We start from the raw sequence: 18,337 nt of genomic DNA on the forward strand, positions 1-18,337 counted from the left end.
CGCTTAGTGCTATTCAAGAGGAAACGAATTACTCAAATCAAGTTGCATTACCCATCACCATGAAGAGGCAGAGGGAAATTCTCTGCGAGATAAACTCTCTCTCCTAATGTGCCCTTTTCAGATGAAATAATTAAAGAAAGTGTGCAATGCAGTCAATTTTCAGTAACACTTCACTTGAAATCTTCCATCATTACAAACTCATTAGATGCTGGTGCAGATCTCACATGTTTTTCCCACAGGCATTCCAATGCAATTTAGTGTTAATGAACACTTAAAAACACTTCCGGATTAAGTTGTTGCAACAATAGATGTGATGAACTATAAAGTTGCATTAAAAAAAATCAGTCTTCCATTCAGTGCTTTTTCAATCCACTTCAAATAGAGAGTAGAAGAGAGTTCATACCTTCAAATGCTCCCTGTATCATTACTTTCTTCACATGAAATGCTGGGCTCATTTACTATATATACAGAGATTTAAGTTTATGTAAATTCTTTAGTAAAATTGTAGATCTATATGAACTAAATGCTGACTATGATGAATCCGAACATTTCACTATTCATCCAGATATTGGAAGTACAAGATACATTTCAGTTATATAAAAGGACAGCTGCTAGTTCAGGTGATCTATATACTGGGTAATAGCGTTTTTTCTGATCAGCCTATGAATTTAGGGTGCATACACACCCAATTTTGATTGACCAATCACTGGCTAATTTTACCACTTCCATTTATTGGGAGAGCTTTATTAAACAATTTGATAATAGTATTTAAAATCTGCTGGCCCTCATACTACGTCAAGGTGGTAAAATTGTCCAATCAACATTGGATGTGTATATTTACCCTCAGACATAACTCCCTGAATCTCTGCATATTCAGTTAATATGGAAGAACATTTTGCAAGTGAATGTTTTAACATTGAGGTATTCTACCTGTGTAATCACATTTTTGGGGAAGAGAAAGCATTTTTTAACACTTTATCCCCCTTGTATGTTAAGATTGTTTAATATGTTAGAATATTCCATTTCACTGGCAGCTATCTGGTGTTAGCGGGAAGACAAATAAGCCATTCTCAATAGAACTTCTAGAATAGAGGATTCTGGGAATACACATAACTAGATATGAATGTATGTTCTAATCTTCCTATTACATTAGATTCAGCAATGATTGATGTTATATTAGCTTTACATTGCAATTCCAGTTTTCCAAACAAGTAAAAAAGTTGATCTGAAGTGCAATAAACACTAATTTAAAAGAGTATTTCTGATGGTTTATGCTCTATGGAGGGGGAAGGTCAATAAGTGGGAATGCTCCCAGCTTCCACAGCAGTAAGATATAAACAATTCACAGCAATGACCAGTATATTTTAAGCTTTAAATGAAATGATAGATAACAGAGCCCTTCCGAACTTTCAGGTGCATTTGTTTTTTCAGGGCGTTATGGCATTTTGTATGACCTTGCTACTTACCACCGCTGAGCATTGTGGGTTGTTTTAATGCTCAATATATTTATGTATGTCTTATTACATTGATACAAATGTTACAATAAAGTAGTGTATATTTTAGATTGCATTGATGTATTAAAGCAGACCTGAATGCTTGCATAGGACACAAGGAAAACAGAGAGAAATGCACCATGTGTGTTTTTAGAGAGACGAGCCTGTCTAATTCTCCCTCATCTTCAAGTAAGTGAAAGTGTAATTTGATCTCTCAGCTGTGTCAGCACCGAAATTTGCAGTCCTTTGCAGGCACAGCTAATATATAAACACAGGATGTTAACTCTTTGTCTGCTTCCATGAAAGCAGGAAGTAGAGACATGGCAGACTTATTGCAGAAGTACTGTAAGCTGTAACAAAGAAATGTTTTTTTTCTTTAAAGCTTAGTATGCTGTTGCTTATCTTTTAGAGCAGAGATGAAGTTCTGAGTTCAGGTCTGCTATTATCAATGAGTATTGTTAATTATACCCCCTTTTGATTCCTTTCTTTATTTGTGACATCCCCCAAATAAATCTAGAGAATATCTTCCAGTTCAGTTGTAATAATTTAAGCCATTTTTGGTTTTCCAAATTTAGGTAATCAAAAATTTTTTACTGCAGTTTTTACTGCTGGAATTTCTAAGGGCCGCGAATCCACAGAGTTTCCCCGCAGGCAAATCGCGCGGGGAAACTCTGCCATAGGGGATAACTGCGCCGCCGGCCGAATCGCTTGCAGTAGCAATTCGGCCGGAACCCCCTACAGAATTCGCGGTGGAGGCTGCGATTCCCATAGCCGTGCATTCGCCTGCGATCCCGCCCACCCACACAGTGCCGGCATGCGTCTACGAGACGCATGCCGCACTAGTGGAAACGAGCCCTAAATGCTTGAAAAAATAATCACATTTATAATACATTAAAATAGCTTGCTACCAAGTCGGAGACGATGGTTGACTAAAGGTGTATGTATAGTAAATTAACACAGCACTTTCCACAAGCATCAGATCAGGGTAGGGGAATAAAGAGATCTTTTCTGCAGAAGACAGAAGGAAACACTGTGACGTCTCTGGTCATTAACCACCTGAGCGGTCTGGACGAGCTCAGCTCGTCCAACACCGCCGGAGGTCGCCGCTCATTGCGGCCTTCCTTGTTTATTCTGGGCGCCGGAGGCGATCGGAAGATCGCCTCCGGAGCGCCCTCTAGTGGGCTTTCATGCAGCCAACTTTCAGTTGGCTGCATGAAATAGTTTTTTTTTTATTTAAAAAAAACCCTCCCGCAGCCACCCTGGCGATTTAATCAGAACGCCAGGGTGGTTAAAGTGTAATAGAAATGCCCTCGAAAATACAGAAGAGAAATGGTAACTGTAACTTACAACAAAGTAGTAGAGCAGGGAGGATCTGGCTGTATAGAGGGGTTTGCATTCTCTCACGCAGACATCCACAAATCCTGCATGCTGGCTTGGCTTGGCATCTCCCATTTCACATACAATTCTGAAAAAAAAGTAAAAATACAGAAAATTAGATATAGGCAAGAGAAAATAAAAACGCAAATCTTTAATTTGCTAATTTTGATAACATAAATAACATTGAGAATAGTAGGTTGTTATGCAGGAAAACTGATTACATGCAATGCTGCTATGTACTCATGGGAGAACAGAAGTTGAATTTGTTTGTATGCTAGTTAGTTACAGCACAGTTTATGAACTATGATTAGTACCGCACCCCATATGTTTAGCAGATTTTACTAAGCCCTGTTTGGGAGTAATTTGTGTAGACTTCCTCATTAAATTATAATTACTAGAGTTTGCCAATAAAATGTTCAGAATATTTGCTTGCATGCAAGTTATATGCATCTTGGATTTGAGACACAAAACTTTTTTTTAAAGGCCTAGGCCTTTAGCGCATATACAGTATATGTATGTGTTTATTTTAGTTTTTTTTTACACCTAATATATACAAATCAACTCAGTGTGCATTGCATTCTGGGAGAAACACCAAAAATGTCCAAATCGCCCCAAAACACCTACGTTTTTTCAGTGAAGGCATTCGGCAGAAAGTTTGCATGCATGTATCATAATTTTACAGTGTTAAAATACACAAGCAAAAAATGCTCAAAAAGAACCACCAATATTGGCAAAATTATATTCTTATAACAAAATAAAGAGACATATACAAAGGGGCTCATCTTGATGAATAATAGTATAGGTATAAATAGTATTAGCAATCAACGCAGATATAAAAAATAACAGACGCAAAGTCAGCTTTATAGCTGACAAAACACCTGTTGCCATGTTGCCATGTTGCTATGCGGGTTGGTGGGGGGGGGCAGAAGGCGAACACAGCGGTGCGTACATGATGTCACGTCATGGGCAGTGTGTACGGTGTAACAGGCATGCACAAAGGTATCAGACGTTGCTTTGCCTAGTTAGTTGAACCACCTGGTGAATCGCTTGCAGATTGGTGGCCGAAGGCTACTGTACCCACACAGCCCCTCAGCTGAATTTACTCAAGCGTGTGTACAGAGCATTATATAGAACACCTTAAAAGGTCCCTTTTGACCATTGGCACATTGACATTTGTGGAAATTTCATAAAGGAACATTTTATGGACTAGAAAACACAGTGTTTAGTGCTGAGCAATGTCTGTGTATACTACACACAGAGATGTCTAGTATACACAGACACAGACACCAAATCATGAATCTGCACTTTTTACGTTATGGTAAATAAAATATGCATATACACATTTTAGAATACAACAAAGTAAGCAGTTAAGAGTAATAATCCCAATTAGCATTCCTCCTAAATGTACTTATGAAGTGTAATTTGGTATTTTCAGAAAACAATCTTTCGCTGTCTTATTTGGATTAAGGATGTGTCAGAAGTAGCAGTATATAATCATTTGTAACAACTCACTGCTCTGCAGGAATGTATTCCTCAATCAGAGGAGTACACTTGACTTCTGCCACTTTAACATCATTCTCGATTTCCCAAAACTCGAGCCCTAAATTTTCTCCCCGAATGGTTACTTTTGTGCCTCCTTCTCTGGGACCAGTCACTGGAATAATCTGGAAGGAAAACAGAAAATTGCATTTTAACAAAGCAAGGCGTATACATGGAAAACAATACTGCATTAAAATGAATTGGTAATGCTGCAAAAGTAATCAAGATTTTGAGAAGAGTTATTCAAACATGAATGTAACATAATCAGTCATGTAAGGAATACTTTACCTGTGGTTACAGAGGAAAAACTCAAACTCTGTAAGTATACAGCTTGCAGAATGAGGGAACAGCTGTGACAGATACTGACTATGCTTGAATTACTGCTTCAGGAGCATCTACAGTTATGTACATATACTTTAATGATCAGACACATGAAAGATCTTTTCAGATGACCATTTTGAAAATGTTTCCTGTACAGATATGCTGTTCAGCTCCTGGCTGAACCACGTGTTCTGCTCTATGGAGAGGAGAGGGGGGAGCGTGAGATGTCCTTTGAATTCCCACAGATAATAATGGGCATTTGGAGGACAGAGATGCAGTCAAGCAGCTTGTTACAGGGGAGGCCAGCAATATTGGGGTATACCTGTGCACATTTTACATTTCTGGATAAAGTGAACAGGAACTATTGTTTCAGCCAAGGAAAATGGAAGGTTTGTCTTGACCCCATCATGACGGATGGGGTTGGGCTTTTCTACTCACAGTAACCTGATTGTGTGTAAATATTTGGGACCGCCTGTAGCAGATGGATGGGAATGGAGCGGTAATGTGTCAAAGCTGGTGTTTCATTGTGCTGGTATACTGGAGGTCTCTTTTTTTTTTTAAAACACTGGATCAGGTTTATTTTTATCTTGTGCAAAATAAGTTTATATATCTATTATAACTTTCTTGATTGATCTTACACTCACAGATATGACCCTTAATAACAGTCACAACTAAATTACATTTCCTTAATATGCACAAATCAAATATATTTTCATTTTGTTATAACCTATTATATATTTTATGCATTTAGAAAATAATAATAATAATAATAATAATCTTTGGAAATCAAGGAGCAACATGACATTGGAAATTACACTTCATATCATGAGATGAGGAGCTAACAGAGGTTGTGGGGAAGATGTAGATTTCGTAACATCATTATTCCCGGTTGCCTTAAGCCAAACACAAACCCTTGTAGGTCTAAGCGCTGCATACATAAATAGCTTTCTGGTGGAAATCTGCTCCCTTAGGGATTTGTGATAAGCTTTTATTGAGCCCTGTGCCCTCCAACTCCTCTGCAAGCCTTCTTAACCTTTATAGGATGGTATTGAATACACTACACCATGATAGATTGCTTCCTTTCTAATGTTTTAATTAGTGCAAGAGGAAAATGCTTACAAGAAATGTATTCTTCACAGTGGTGCAAAGCAGTACAACAAATTATTTTGCTATGTGAATTAAAGTGTAATTTTACTTTTAATGTAATATTTATAGAAAATAGCATACATAATTAATTTTGCCCCATTTATCACTTTCACTTAACAGGGTTATTGCTGACAGAATTATAGTTATTAGAGTCTGTCTCTTGTCTTCCTCTGCAGAGTGAGTAGAGCCATCCTCATCCTTCTAGGGGAAAAGACATAAAATGTTTATTTCTGTCTGTACCCTCATAGAGAAGAGACTCCTCATTTCCTGCCCCATAGACAGCATCACCAAGAGCAGGAAGAGAGGGAAAAATCTCTCCAAAGATGGGATACAATCATGAAAATAATGAAGAGATATCCCAGTCTTTCCATATTGTATTAATAATTGATAAAGAATGACGGATATCTGTAGGACCATACAGTAGCATAGCAATAGGGAAAGCAGAGGTTGCAATTGCACTGGGGCATTGGACCTGGTAATAATCATTAACAAACTGTAATAATCATAAACTCAACTGTTTAAACATCTCTGATGCTGTGAACATCTGGGGTCTAGAGCTCCTTAGCTAAGAAACTGGGACCATATGAAAGTTTTTAAACAAAATCCGCACAATCCAGGATATAGAAAGGTCCAAAAAGCTTGTATTTAGGCAATAGCAGGTACAGCATATAAAATGGCTACGTTATGGCTAACATAGTGTGCAGCCTTCGTTTGGAAGCATTCTACTGCGATTTGGTGTTCAGCACCTCTGGTTGAGGTAAGACTAATGACATGAACTGGGACCATGTGACGCAGCTGCTAAGAGTTCCAGCCTGTTAATGTTTATCCCTAGAACATTTTGTCTAAGAAGCTTCTCCTTAATATAGAAATCTGACAGAATATCTGTTCATGGGAAACCTATTTATGTATTTATCTCTTTAATGTAAAAATCAATCTTTAAAATATGTAGCCACTGACTAGGTTCTAAATGAAATATTGTCAAATTTCAGAGGCAATTCATCGATGCGGGAATTGCAAGTATTGCCCCCGAATGTGGGTAGGTACAAATTACCGCCTGGGTAGCATCCAATGGGAGGTTAAGGCCTTCATTACATGCCAGACAAAGTTTGTCTCATATGCGATCTTTTGCCCATGCGGCTTTTTCTATGTGGGAAAAACTACCCGACCATTGAAAGAGAGGGTGAAGGAACACTTCAAGTCAATCAAGTCAGGCAAGGGGTGTATGAGACTTATTGAACACGTGAGGGAGTCACATGACGGGAGGGCACAGTGCTTGAAGTTTGCTGGCCTCCTGCATGTCTCTCCATCTCGTAGAGGAGGCAATCGTGATCAAGAATTGATTAGACGGGAGTCGCGATTAATCCTACGTACTGAAGCTTTGGGGCCCTTAGGCCTCAATGACAGGCTGGAACTATCCTGCTTTTTGGACCCATAGTCGATTTCTTGGACCTTCAGGTCCTTTCTTTCGTAGAGGACTTTGTGCCCATTTGTGGGCCATGTTCATTTGTATAACCATACAACCCCCCCCCCTCCTCCCTTTCTCCCCTTTTTTTTCCCCTCCCCCCCCCCCCCCCTTCCATTTCTCTATTTTCCCTCCCTTCTCCTCTTTGATTTTTCTGGGGTTCTGGACTCACGGGCAGCGGAGCAGGGACACCTGCTCCCCTCTTTGCATCTGAGCTCATAACTTTATTTCCTCTTCAACATACCTGAACTGGGGTGTAAGATGGAGAGTAGCTTGCCTTGCGTCCTCGTATAGGTGTAATTTACACCTGGTTTCGCCAATAGGCGATCCTCCCTTCGGGCCCACACAATGGCTCAACAAGTGGTGGATTTAAGAAACACATATATGCATGGAGGCAATGTCTTGTCCTCCACAGAAAGATTGTTCCCTCTTTATACTATCCCCCAATGTGCGTAGGGGATTAGAGGGGAGATTTTTCAAAGTGTTTCCTCTTTCTCCCCCACCCCTCTTCTTCCCCCTTTTTTGGGGGGGGGGGGGGGTTAGCCATATATGAGTGGACCACAGGGTAGAAGACGCTGGATAGGCAAACAGATACCAGTACTAGATATTTCTCTCTCCCTCACTAACCAGTTTCGGGTAGTGTACATGTTGTCCCACACTATGTTGGTTCTGAATGTATGGGAGGACTTACTGGGTGTTCCCTTCCCCCTTACACTCTCTCTCTTCCTCCCCCTCTTTTAAACTCCCTGGATGCGCATGCAGATTTACCACCTCCAGGGGGTATTTCTTGGCTCCTTGTGCATGTTGGCCCCTAGGGACCCCTCATCTCTTTCACCTTCTCAAGAGGTTATACAGATGAAGGAATAAGTAAAAAACTAAACCTTAATATCTGAACATGATGAACAGGTTGAGAAGTGGCCATTCACTTAAGCAAAGGAGGAAATATTCCTCCACATGTCTCCATAGATAAGCAGTTTTTATCCGCCAGTCTTTTTAATGGGGTTTTAGTTAGTGGGGTCTGTTTGAAGGGGTTTTTCTTTTTTGCCCATATGTAAGGGCAAAAATTAGAGGTTTTATTACCACATTGCAAATAAAGTTACAAGTACTCCTAATAGAAGCCTTTTAATGTCCTCTAACAGTGAGGCCAAAGCAAGGGGAGTGGCAATACCCCCAAATAGCACATGTAAAGATGGACATATGCATCCTTGTCCAATTTTAATAACGAGACAACACTTATAAGTCACTTTATTTTTAACTATAGGAATGTTACAAGTTATCACAATGTATCCCTTTATATAAAGTGTGACCCACGCGTTTATTAATATCACGAGCAACAGGCACAAAGAGTGTAAACACAATAGTGTATAACTGCTGGCACACGCACAGCAGCACAGACAATGCCTCTACAAAATTGGTATCACGATACACGTGCAAGTCAATGCAAGTCTCTGTTTACAAATCACGCAAGGCGAGTCCCCGCCCCTTCACCCCTAACCTCACTACTTCCTCTTCCACTAAGTGATGACGCACGCCGGAGGCGCGGTTTATGTGTAGATATACGGAAGCCGCACGGCGCCGCCATTACACAGGACACACACGTGAGCAAGCGCCAGTCGGGCGCGAAACGGCTGTTGTGCCGTCCTTTCTCTTCCCTGGTCACCATCATCCCCAGCACTCCAGCACCAGCAGCATCAAGGTTTGACTGTTCTTTTACTGTATGGCATATATGTTTCATCATCTGCACGAAGATAAGCTATTTGTATGGCCATAGAGGAAATAAAACGCAATAAGTGACAGTGCCCGGTCTATCTTTTTGTACAGTGAATTTTCTCAAGTGTTTTTTCTGCCAGTCCGTTTACCGGTTGCACGTCACCACGCAGTTCCATAAGGCCACCATACAGGCTTTTCCGGAGTGTGAATATGTAATATATACTGATGCAGTGGACTTCCCTTTCCTCTTTTCCCTCAAGATTACATGTTGAGTGCCGAGTGTAACAATACTCTACAGTGTACATATAAAATGGCTACGTTATGGCTAACATAGTGTGCAGCCTTCGTTTGGAAGCATTCTACTGCGATTTGGTGTTCAGCACCTCTGGTTGAGGTAAGACTAATGACATGAACTGGGACCATGTGACGCAGCTGCTAAGAGTTCCAGCCTGTTAAAGAGGAACTCCAGTGAAAATAATGTAATAAAAAAAGTGCTTCATTTTTACCATAATTATGTATAAATGATTTAGTCAGTGTTTGCCCATTGTAAAATCTTTCCTCTCCCAGATTCACATTCTGACATGTATTACATGGTGACATTGTTACTGTGGGCATGTTATGTATCTGTTTCTAGCTGCTCTGGCTGTTAGACAGTTGTAAACAGCCATTTCCTGTGTGTGAACATTGTTACAGTTGCCAGGAGTACCGCGGTATTCAGAGCCTCTAGTGGGAGTGGTTTCAGCACAAAATCAGTCACACAGCGCCCCCTGATGGTCTGTTTGTGAAAATCATTCTATTTCTCATGTAAAAGGGGGTATCAGCTACTGATTGGGATAAAGTTCAATTCTTGGTTGGAGTTTCTCTTTAATGTTTATCCCTAGAACATTTTGTCTAAGAAGCTTCTCCTTAATATAGAAATCTGACAGAATATCTGTTCATGGGAAACCTATTTATGTATTTATCTCTTTAATGTAAAAATCAATCTTTAAAATATGTAGCCACTGACTAGGTTCTAAATGAAATATTGTCAAATTTCAGAGGCACTAAAATGATGGAAGCTAGTAATTAGAAAAAATGTGTACATTGTTAGACAAGTAAATTTAAAAGCTCTTTGCAGGCAAAAATTAAATTAATGTAAAGAGAGCCCCTTCCCCCCCCCTCACACACACGGTTCCAACTGCCTTATAAATATAAGCTAAAGTGTATAAAAATTGTGTGTGTGGGGGGAGGGGGAAACATTATTTTTTAGGGAAATGAAAGTGGGAATATGGCAATTGCTCCAAGTAAAACCCCAGTGATGGTGTGGTTTTCATTTTCTGACTATGAGAGTTGCATCATCCTTACCTCCCCCCTCTGGCTGCTCTACCTGCTTCCACAGATAACTAAGGGAAAGGAGTCCTGATCAAGAGGCATGGCGAATGGCAGCACAACCTCATATCTACTTCCAAAAGACAGTCTTATTCAACAGCACATGGAAATTGTTGTACAATTTGTGGTATTCCCTAACATCTGTAAATGTTTTAACCTGTATTCGAAATGTAGAGGGGGGGCAGTTACATACTTAAAACTTTTGTTTGAACAGGGGTTTTTAGTTAGCAACAGTTTTAATGTAGCTGTAGTGTATTAGGGCCTGTTTCCACTATCGCGGTTTCTAATGCGAATCCGCAGAGTTTCCCCGCAGGCAAATCGTGTGGGGAAACTCTGCCATAGGGTATAACGGTGCCGCCGGCCAAATTGCTTGTGGCAGCGATTCGTCCGGAACCCCCCGCAGAATTCACAGCGGAGGCTGCGATTCCCATAGCCGTGCATGGCATGGCTGATGGGATTCGCTTGCGATCCCGCCCACCCACTCAGTGCCGGCATGAGTCTGCGAGACGCACACCGCACAAGTGGAAACGAGCCCTAAGTGTGATATGGCTTAATGCTGTCCTCATACTGGCAGGCCAACCTGACTGTTTGTTATTAGACTGTCCAAATGTACAAACAGTGCAAATAGTTTCATGAAGCAAATGTGCAATTAAGATTCAATGTGTTGATTTTGAACATCTAATTAAGCATTGAGAAAAAATATGGAATGTTTGCTGTGTTTGCTGCCCTTGACAGCATGTGTAAAACGTTATCATATTATTCCAGTGATGACTTCCTCTGTTTAAAGATTCTCCTGTTCGTCTGCCAAATATCTGCCTGATCAATCTGCCAATATGTGGTCAGCCTTACTTTTCTTCAGAAACCCCAGCCAGTGATCACCAGTCCTATAAATAATTCTGTTAAGAGCACTAAGTCAAATGATACTGATAGCTGCCATTCTCTTAAGTGACTGTGACTCAGATTACCAAAGTGACCACTGGGGAAACCAAGGCACTAGAAGTACTTAAATGGAAATGTCATTCTCTAAGTTCATTCTCTAATAAACTATATTATTTGTCTGGCTGTCACACTGATGCTCTAGTGACGTAGTGGGTAGCGCTCTCGCCTTGCCACGCTGGGTCCCTGGTTCGAATCCCAGCCAGATCAACATCTGCAAGGAGTTTATATGTTCTCCCTGTGTCTGCGTGGGTTTCCCCTTGGCACTCCGGTTTCCTCCCACATCCCAAAAACATACAGATAAGTTAATTGGCTCCCCCCTAAACATTTAACCTAGACTACAATACATACACTACACGATACATACATAGACATAGGACTCTGGTGGGGATTAGATTGTGAGCTCCTCTGAGGGTTAGTGACTAGACTATATACTCTGTACAGCACTGTGGAAGATGTCGGCGCTATATAAATACTAAATAATAATAATAATAATAATAATAATAATAATAATAATAATAATGCTCTGCCTTTAATACTGTAAGTCACTAACCCAGAATGATCATGCAGATGAATTGCTCTGACCTGAGTTCGACTCTAGTGGCTGCAGGTGTAAGACTCACTAACAACTAAAACCTAAAGCTCAGCATAACAGCCAGGGAACTGGCATTGTTTGTAAGGGAATCAAATGGTAGCCTCCATATTCCTCTCACTTCAGATTTCCTTTAAAAGAGTAATCACATGGGTAGTCTCTAAAGGATAAATTAGGATTTTGGAGATTTGTTTATTTTTTTCTTAAAAATGGCACTAAAATTAGAGAACATTGAACAATAGTGGTAGTGGTAAAGTGACCCTTTAAACTTTATTAAAGCTCATTGAAAGATCAGACAATTAAGTCTAGTGTAAACTTTTTTTTTCTTATTCAGGAAACATTAAAAAAATGTAGTTTTAGGAGTTTGCTGGCTAGTGAAGGGTTCTGTTGCAATGGAAGGGGATGGAAGGATGACAGCATGACACACCAGAGTGGGGTGAGTGGGGGAACGATGGCCTCACCCTGCTCTTGGATGAGATGATCCTGCAGTCTGGATCACTCATGGATGCATCAGGGCGGCAGTACACCTGCTAGGTTATTGGCATAGGCAACCAAAAGCCAAAAACAGCTGTCTTGGCCAATAACCATTGAGGGAGTGTACACTACCCTAACTCTTCCCCCTCTTTACAAAAACTGTTTAGTTTGTGTGTCCGTCATTCATGGATAGATTTACCCCACTTCCTGACCAGAAAGGAAGTGATGTGAACTCTCACAGATGGAGACCTGATACCAGCAAAAAAAAAAAAAAAAAGAAAATGTTCTAGCCCCTTATCACACTTTCCAAAACCAAAAACATTTTTCTTGGAATTGGGCCTTAAAGATATGCCCTTTTGGTTGAATATCAAACAAAAGCTAAACAGTATAAAAACTTTAAATCATGTTCTATGTTTCTATGTGATCACCATTTAAAAGTCCATCCAGGAAGTAATGTTTAATTAAGAGACATTTCCATGCTAATGTCTTGCTGGCTTGCTGATAACATGGCACAGTTTAATAATTAATGGATGAAGAGAAGGCTTATCCAATATTATACATTATTCAATAAACTAATTTCACTCATTCCTCATTTTTCTGAATAGGACTTTAGTTACATTAAACGTTTCATAAAACACACCAAATCCCAATTTTTCATCCCCCTGTGGGCCATTTTTCACGCATTTGCCAGATATTATGTGGAATATAATTAATGAAGGCCTACTATATCAAATCAATGCTAATAGGGAAATTAATTGGCATACATTTTTTTTTAATTATCAGAGAAAGTTGAGCAGCCACATGTTTCCAGAATATTTCCTACGAAATCAGCTTTCCCCTTAACAGTGCAGATCTATGAAGCTAGTGCTGAAAGTGGCTTCACAACAGGATCCTTAGTACACTCCTCGTGCTTCTGACAATGCATAATGATCAGCGCTTATTATTAAAGGCTTTTAAAGTACCATTAGGGGAACATGCTTTTTTTTTTCTTGCACAGAAGTGGGGGGAAGCAAAGGAACAGGCAGCATGAAATATATACTTGTCTGTGTAAGAGGGTGAATGATGTATTGTAGGTTAAAGAAGACTGTGACGGATCTATTCTCGGTTTCAGAAATAAATCAAGTCCTTATCGCACGGATAGCGTGCCTATAATAAGGTCATCATAAATGTAACAGGAGCATTTATTAACCTCAGAGTGCAGCATCCAACAAGAGGATAGTATATGTTTGTGTGGAGATATGAATAAATAAACATGGTATATGGGGAATGCCTCTAAATGCCTTTAAGATATGAGAAACCCTTTTTCTTTCAAATCACATAACTTATTTTTAAGGTCCTAAAATCTCATTATCTATATGATGGTACATAGTCTGCATCTTCAAAAATCGTGCTACGGATTATTGCACTTCACACATTATATTTTTTTTTCCATTGTGTGACATCACTGAACAAATATGTGGAGTCTACATGAAGCCCAAACCTTAACTGAATAAAGACTACCGATATATAAAAACAGGTAACGTGTCAATTATTTTAAAATCAGAGCTTAGTAACAGATTGTACCAGTAAGTGATGCACTGTAGTAGCAGTCATCCAAATAACAATCTAGTTTAAAGTTAAAGTGGTACAGTGGGGTCTTAGACAATTAGTTGGGCCAACCTACAGAGATGCGAAGCAGGTGGTTTCAGCACATGGCGCTCATCGCCAAAACTGGGCGCCACCCTAGCAGTAATGTTATACTGCGTGGGGCACGTAAGGGAAATTTGGGGGTTCCAAATTAAATCTCCCTCTGAGTTGCATCAACTCGGAAAGGGAATAGTATTTTACTCCACTGGGGATTTGAGCGGAAGCAGGTTGAGCAGTCATTCAAGGTCTGTGATGCAGATATTGCAGATATCTGATATTGCCGATATGTTCATGACACAGAGACACTGTGCAATCACTTTGCATGCTGATGCAATCACTTTGCATGCTGATGCAATCTTTGTGTTCTTCCCAATTGGGAAGTGCTCAGGAAAACAGCAGCCTGCCTTCTCAGAGTATCAATAAATGATCTCAACAGGCCACAGGCTCCTTAGTTTTTATGTGAGAATGGCAGAGAGGAGGGTGTTTAAAACCCACATGCCCCAATCAATGGAAAATGTAAAATGCCACATTTACTGACAAAATAGAAAAGGAGTACATTACACTCCTTACCTACTCATGTACTCGTGCGCATGCAACAATTTACATGCACTACTGCCTTTATGCACCGGGTAACTCTATGCATTATAAGAATTTGCAGACTTTATTGAATTTTGTTACCTCTTTGTGCTGTAGAGATTCTGAGGCCTCTGGCTGAGTCAGAGGAAGTATCAAATTGAGGTGTCTGCACAGAACTATTGGATTGTGGGAAACCATTTGAACTTCTGACACTAGATGTACAATTCACGTCCTAACATCTCTGTAGAAAACCTTGGAATACTAACATTTTATCCTATCCTTAACACACAATCACAGATGCAGTAAAACTGGAAGATTGGGAGGGCTAAGTATTATTATTATTAGAAAATCATAACTAGCAAAAAAAACCAAACATTTAAATATAAATATAACATCATAAAGTAGCTGTGATAATTATATAAATGAAAGTAACTGGAAAAAAGAAAGCATATTTTTCTTCTTATTTTCTGTCCAGCTTCCGTTTTAGCTTCAAGAGAATTGGAAATTTGTTGGAGGCGATTCTCAGACTGTGCATTACTAGTCTGAACACTTAGGTATAAGATTTGATTTGGTTTATCACCTATTACTAAAGTACTGAAATGCCTAACCCTACCAACTGTCTAAACCTAACCAAGTAACTTCTAATACCTGTAGTGAGATCTAGATGGTCAGCACTAAATGCTTCGCCTTTAGTTGCTGCATACCACTCCCTACGGATGTGCTCTTATATAGAGGTGTATATAGAGTTGTGGTAGATAGGAGACGGAGCACCAATCCTTGCGTTTAGGGTTTATTAGTGGATAAAAACTACAAACATCCCGAACAAACTAAGGTTAGAGATGCCAGCTTTACAGCTATTTTGCGGTATTACTGCTTCCTCTGAGACCAAAAAAGGTACTTTGTCTGGTACACCTGTATTGTTTATCAACTTATAAACCCTAAAAGCAGGGATGATTGGTGCTCCATCTCCTATCTACTGCAGCTCTGTTAACTATTTGATACCCTGTGAAAATCATTCTGTAAACCTAATCAATAGCTATTCTTACCGGGTACATTCATCTAACACATAAAAATAGCCACATCCTAATTGATAAACCTAACCTAACAATGATCCTCCTATTTCCCCATAACGCTAACCTGTCCTTAAACAATTCCTAATCCTAATTTCTGATAGCTACATTTTGGTTCCTCTACAGCAGCGCTGTCCAACTGGCGGCCCGCGGGCCGCGTCCGGCCCGCCAGGCCTCCTGTTGCGGCCCGCTCGTCTCCCCGAGATGCAGGCATGGCGTGCGCTATGGGCGCCATGCCTGCTCTCTCGTGTGGCCTCTCCTGTGTCCCCGCTGCCTCACAGCTCACTGCTCAGACCTCACAGATCGCGGCGACTGAAGCAAGGAGAGTGTGCACGGTACCCACATACACGGATTACGTCACATGCGGAAGTGACATCATTAGTCACTTCCGCATGCTATGCGCGCTCTCCTTGCTTCACCGCGATCTGTGAGGTCTGAGCTGTGAGGCAGGCAGCGGCAGCCCAGCGGGGATACAGGAGAAGGCATTGGTGGCAGGGCAGCGCACGGCACAGGTAACGGGGGTTTGGATGGTTGGAGGCTCTGGACACCTGTCACTATCTAACCTGGGGGCACCTGTCCCTGTCTAACTGGGGGGGCGCCTGTCACTATCTAACCTGGGGGGGTGCCTGTCACTGTCTAACTGGGGGGCACCTGTCACTATCTAACCTGGGGGGGCACCTGTCACTATCTAACCTGGGGGGGGGGCGCCTGTCACTATCTAACCTGGGGGGGCACCTGTCACTATCTAACCTGGAGGGGGGGCACCTGTCACTATCTAACCTTGGGGGGCACCTGTCACTATCTAACCTGGGGGGCACCTGTCACTATCTAACCTGGGGGGCACCTGTCACTATCTAACCTGGGGGTGCCTGTCACTGTCTAACTGGGGGGGGGGTGCCTGTCACTATCTAACCTGGGGGGGCACCTGTCACTATCGAACCTGGGGGGGGGGCACCTGTCACTACCTCAGCTGGGGGGGAGGGACCCCTGTCACTATCTAACCTGGGGGGGGCACCTGTCACTATCTAACCTGGGGGGGCACCTGTCACTATCTAACCTGGGGGTGCCTGTCACTATCTAACCTGGGGGGGCACCTGTCACTATCTAACCTGGGGGGGGCACCTGTTACTACCTCAGCTGGGGGGGGGGGGGACACCTGTCATTATCTAACTGGAGAGGGCACCTGTCACTACCTCAGCTGGGGGGAAGGACACCTGTCACTATCTAACTGGGGGGGCACCTGTCACTACCTCATCTGGGGGGACACCTGTCACTAACTGGGGAGGCACCTGTCACTACCTCAACTGGGGGGCACCTGTCACTACCTCATCCGGCCACACCACGGCATCACCGCCAGCCAGGCCACAGCATCACCGCAAGGCCTTTCAGCCCACACATCATCCCCAATCCGGCCAAAAACAGTATAGCCAGGCCAGCCAGGCACAGCAGCCGGTAGAGGAGAATTTAGAAGCCTGGTGAGAGGTGTCTATTTATGTGCCTCATGACTGCTGAATTTGTTGTGTTGGGGCCTCATGATTGCTGAATTTGCCTTGTTGGGGGCCTCATGATTTGTTGAGGGCATCACGATTGCTGAATTTGTCTTGTTGGGGGCCTCATAATTTGTTGGGGGCATCATGATTGCTGAATTTGTCTTGTTGGGGGCCTCAAGATTGCTGAATGTGTCTTGTTGGGAGCCTCATGATTTGTTGGGGGCCTCATGATTGCTAAATTTGTCTTGTGTGGGCATCATGATTGCTGGATGTGTCTTGTTGGGGGCCTCATGATTTGTTGGGGGCCTCATGATTGCTGAATTTGTCTTGTTGGATCTTACATGATTGCTTACTGCGAGACTATGGGAAAAGCTGAATCATCATCATATGAGACAATAGCATTAAACCTACTTTTTTAGCTTTTTAAAACGGAAAATAAAACTGGGAGGTTGTAAAAAAAAGAATACATTTTTCAGGAGTAGGATGGATGAAATTGTTTATCTTCACAGTTTATTTTCAACTGTTCATGTATTGAGCTAAAACGTTTGTATGTAGTTTTAAATTGCTGTTGCCACTTTGCGATAAAGTGACTTTTGGGTTGCAATTTGGGCACTCGGCCTCCAAAAGGTTCACCACCACTGTCCTAATCTAATGTCCCACATTGCTAAGTTCATGTAAATTTTTCTCCACCCGTGGCCACACCCACATTCTGGTCCATGGCCACACCCCATCTTTCGACGCGGCGCGCTGCGTGCCGCTATACGCACAACGGAACCCTCGCGTTTTTCGCCGCACTGCGCGCGCCACACAACTTCACCGAAATCTTGAATTGCATTTTGTGGAAAGTGGAAAGTGCTGCCAATCAAATTGTCCTTTAATTGCAATTTTTTTTGGGGGGAGGGGGGGGGGGAGGGGGGGGCTCTACCAAGAACCTTCGGCCCTCTACAATGGGGTCTGAAAAAAAAAATGGCCCTCCATGCCCGTGAAGTTGGTCAGCAACTGCTCTACGGGTTTAGCACCTAACAATGTGAATGCTGATCACCAATCCTCTTCTACAATATTGACAGCAATGTGAAGCCAATTACCACGACCTTATCCATCACCTCACTGCCAAAATAAGACTAAAGCTAAGAGCCAGCACTCAGTCAATGCCATTT

The 18,337-nt window shown here is 41.7% G+C and overlaps 1 protein-coding gene across 2 annotated transcripts in view; it reads right to left on the minus strand.

Moving 5' to 3' along the window:
* The window catches only part of PLXNA4 (plexin A4), a 910,299-nt gene that overhangs the window by 170,504 nt on the left and 721,458 nt on the right, over positions 1-18,337 (minus strand). For both annotated transcript variants that reach the window (XM_068276018.1, XM_068276019.1), the window contains 2 exons: positions 4,383-4,534; positions 2,841-2,958 (listed from right to left, as the gene is read on the minus strand). In XM_068276018.1, the coding sequence (XP_068132119.1) occupies positions 2,841-2,958; positions 4,383-4,534 (270 nt within the window). The remainder of the gene's footprint in view (positions 1-2,840; positions 2,959-4,382; positions 4,535-18,337) is intronic.

Source organism: Hyperolius riggenbachi, chromosome 3 (assembly GCF_040937935.1).
Source record: "Hyperolius riggenbachi isolate aHypRig1 chromosome 3, aHypRig1.pri, whole genome shotgun sequence".
In the NCBI taxonomy this organism is placed as follows: domain Eukaryota; kingdom Metazoa; phylum Chordata; class Amphibia; order Anura; family Hyperoliidae; genus Hyperolius; species Hyperolius riggenbachi.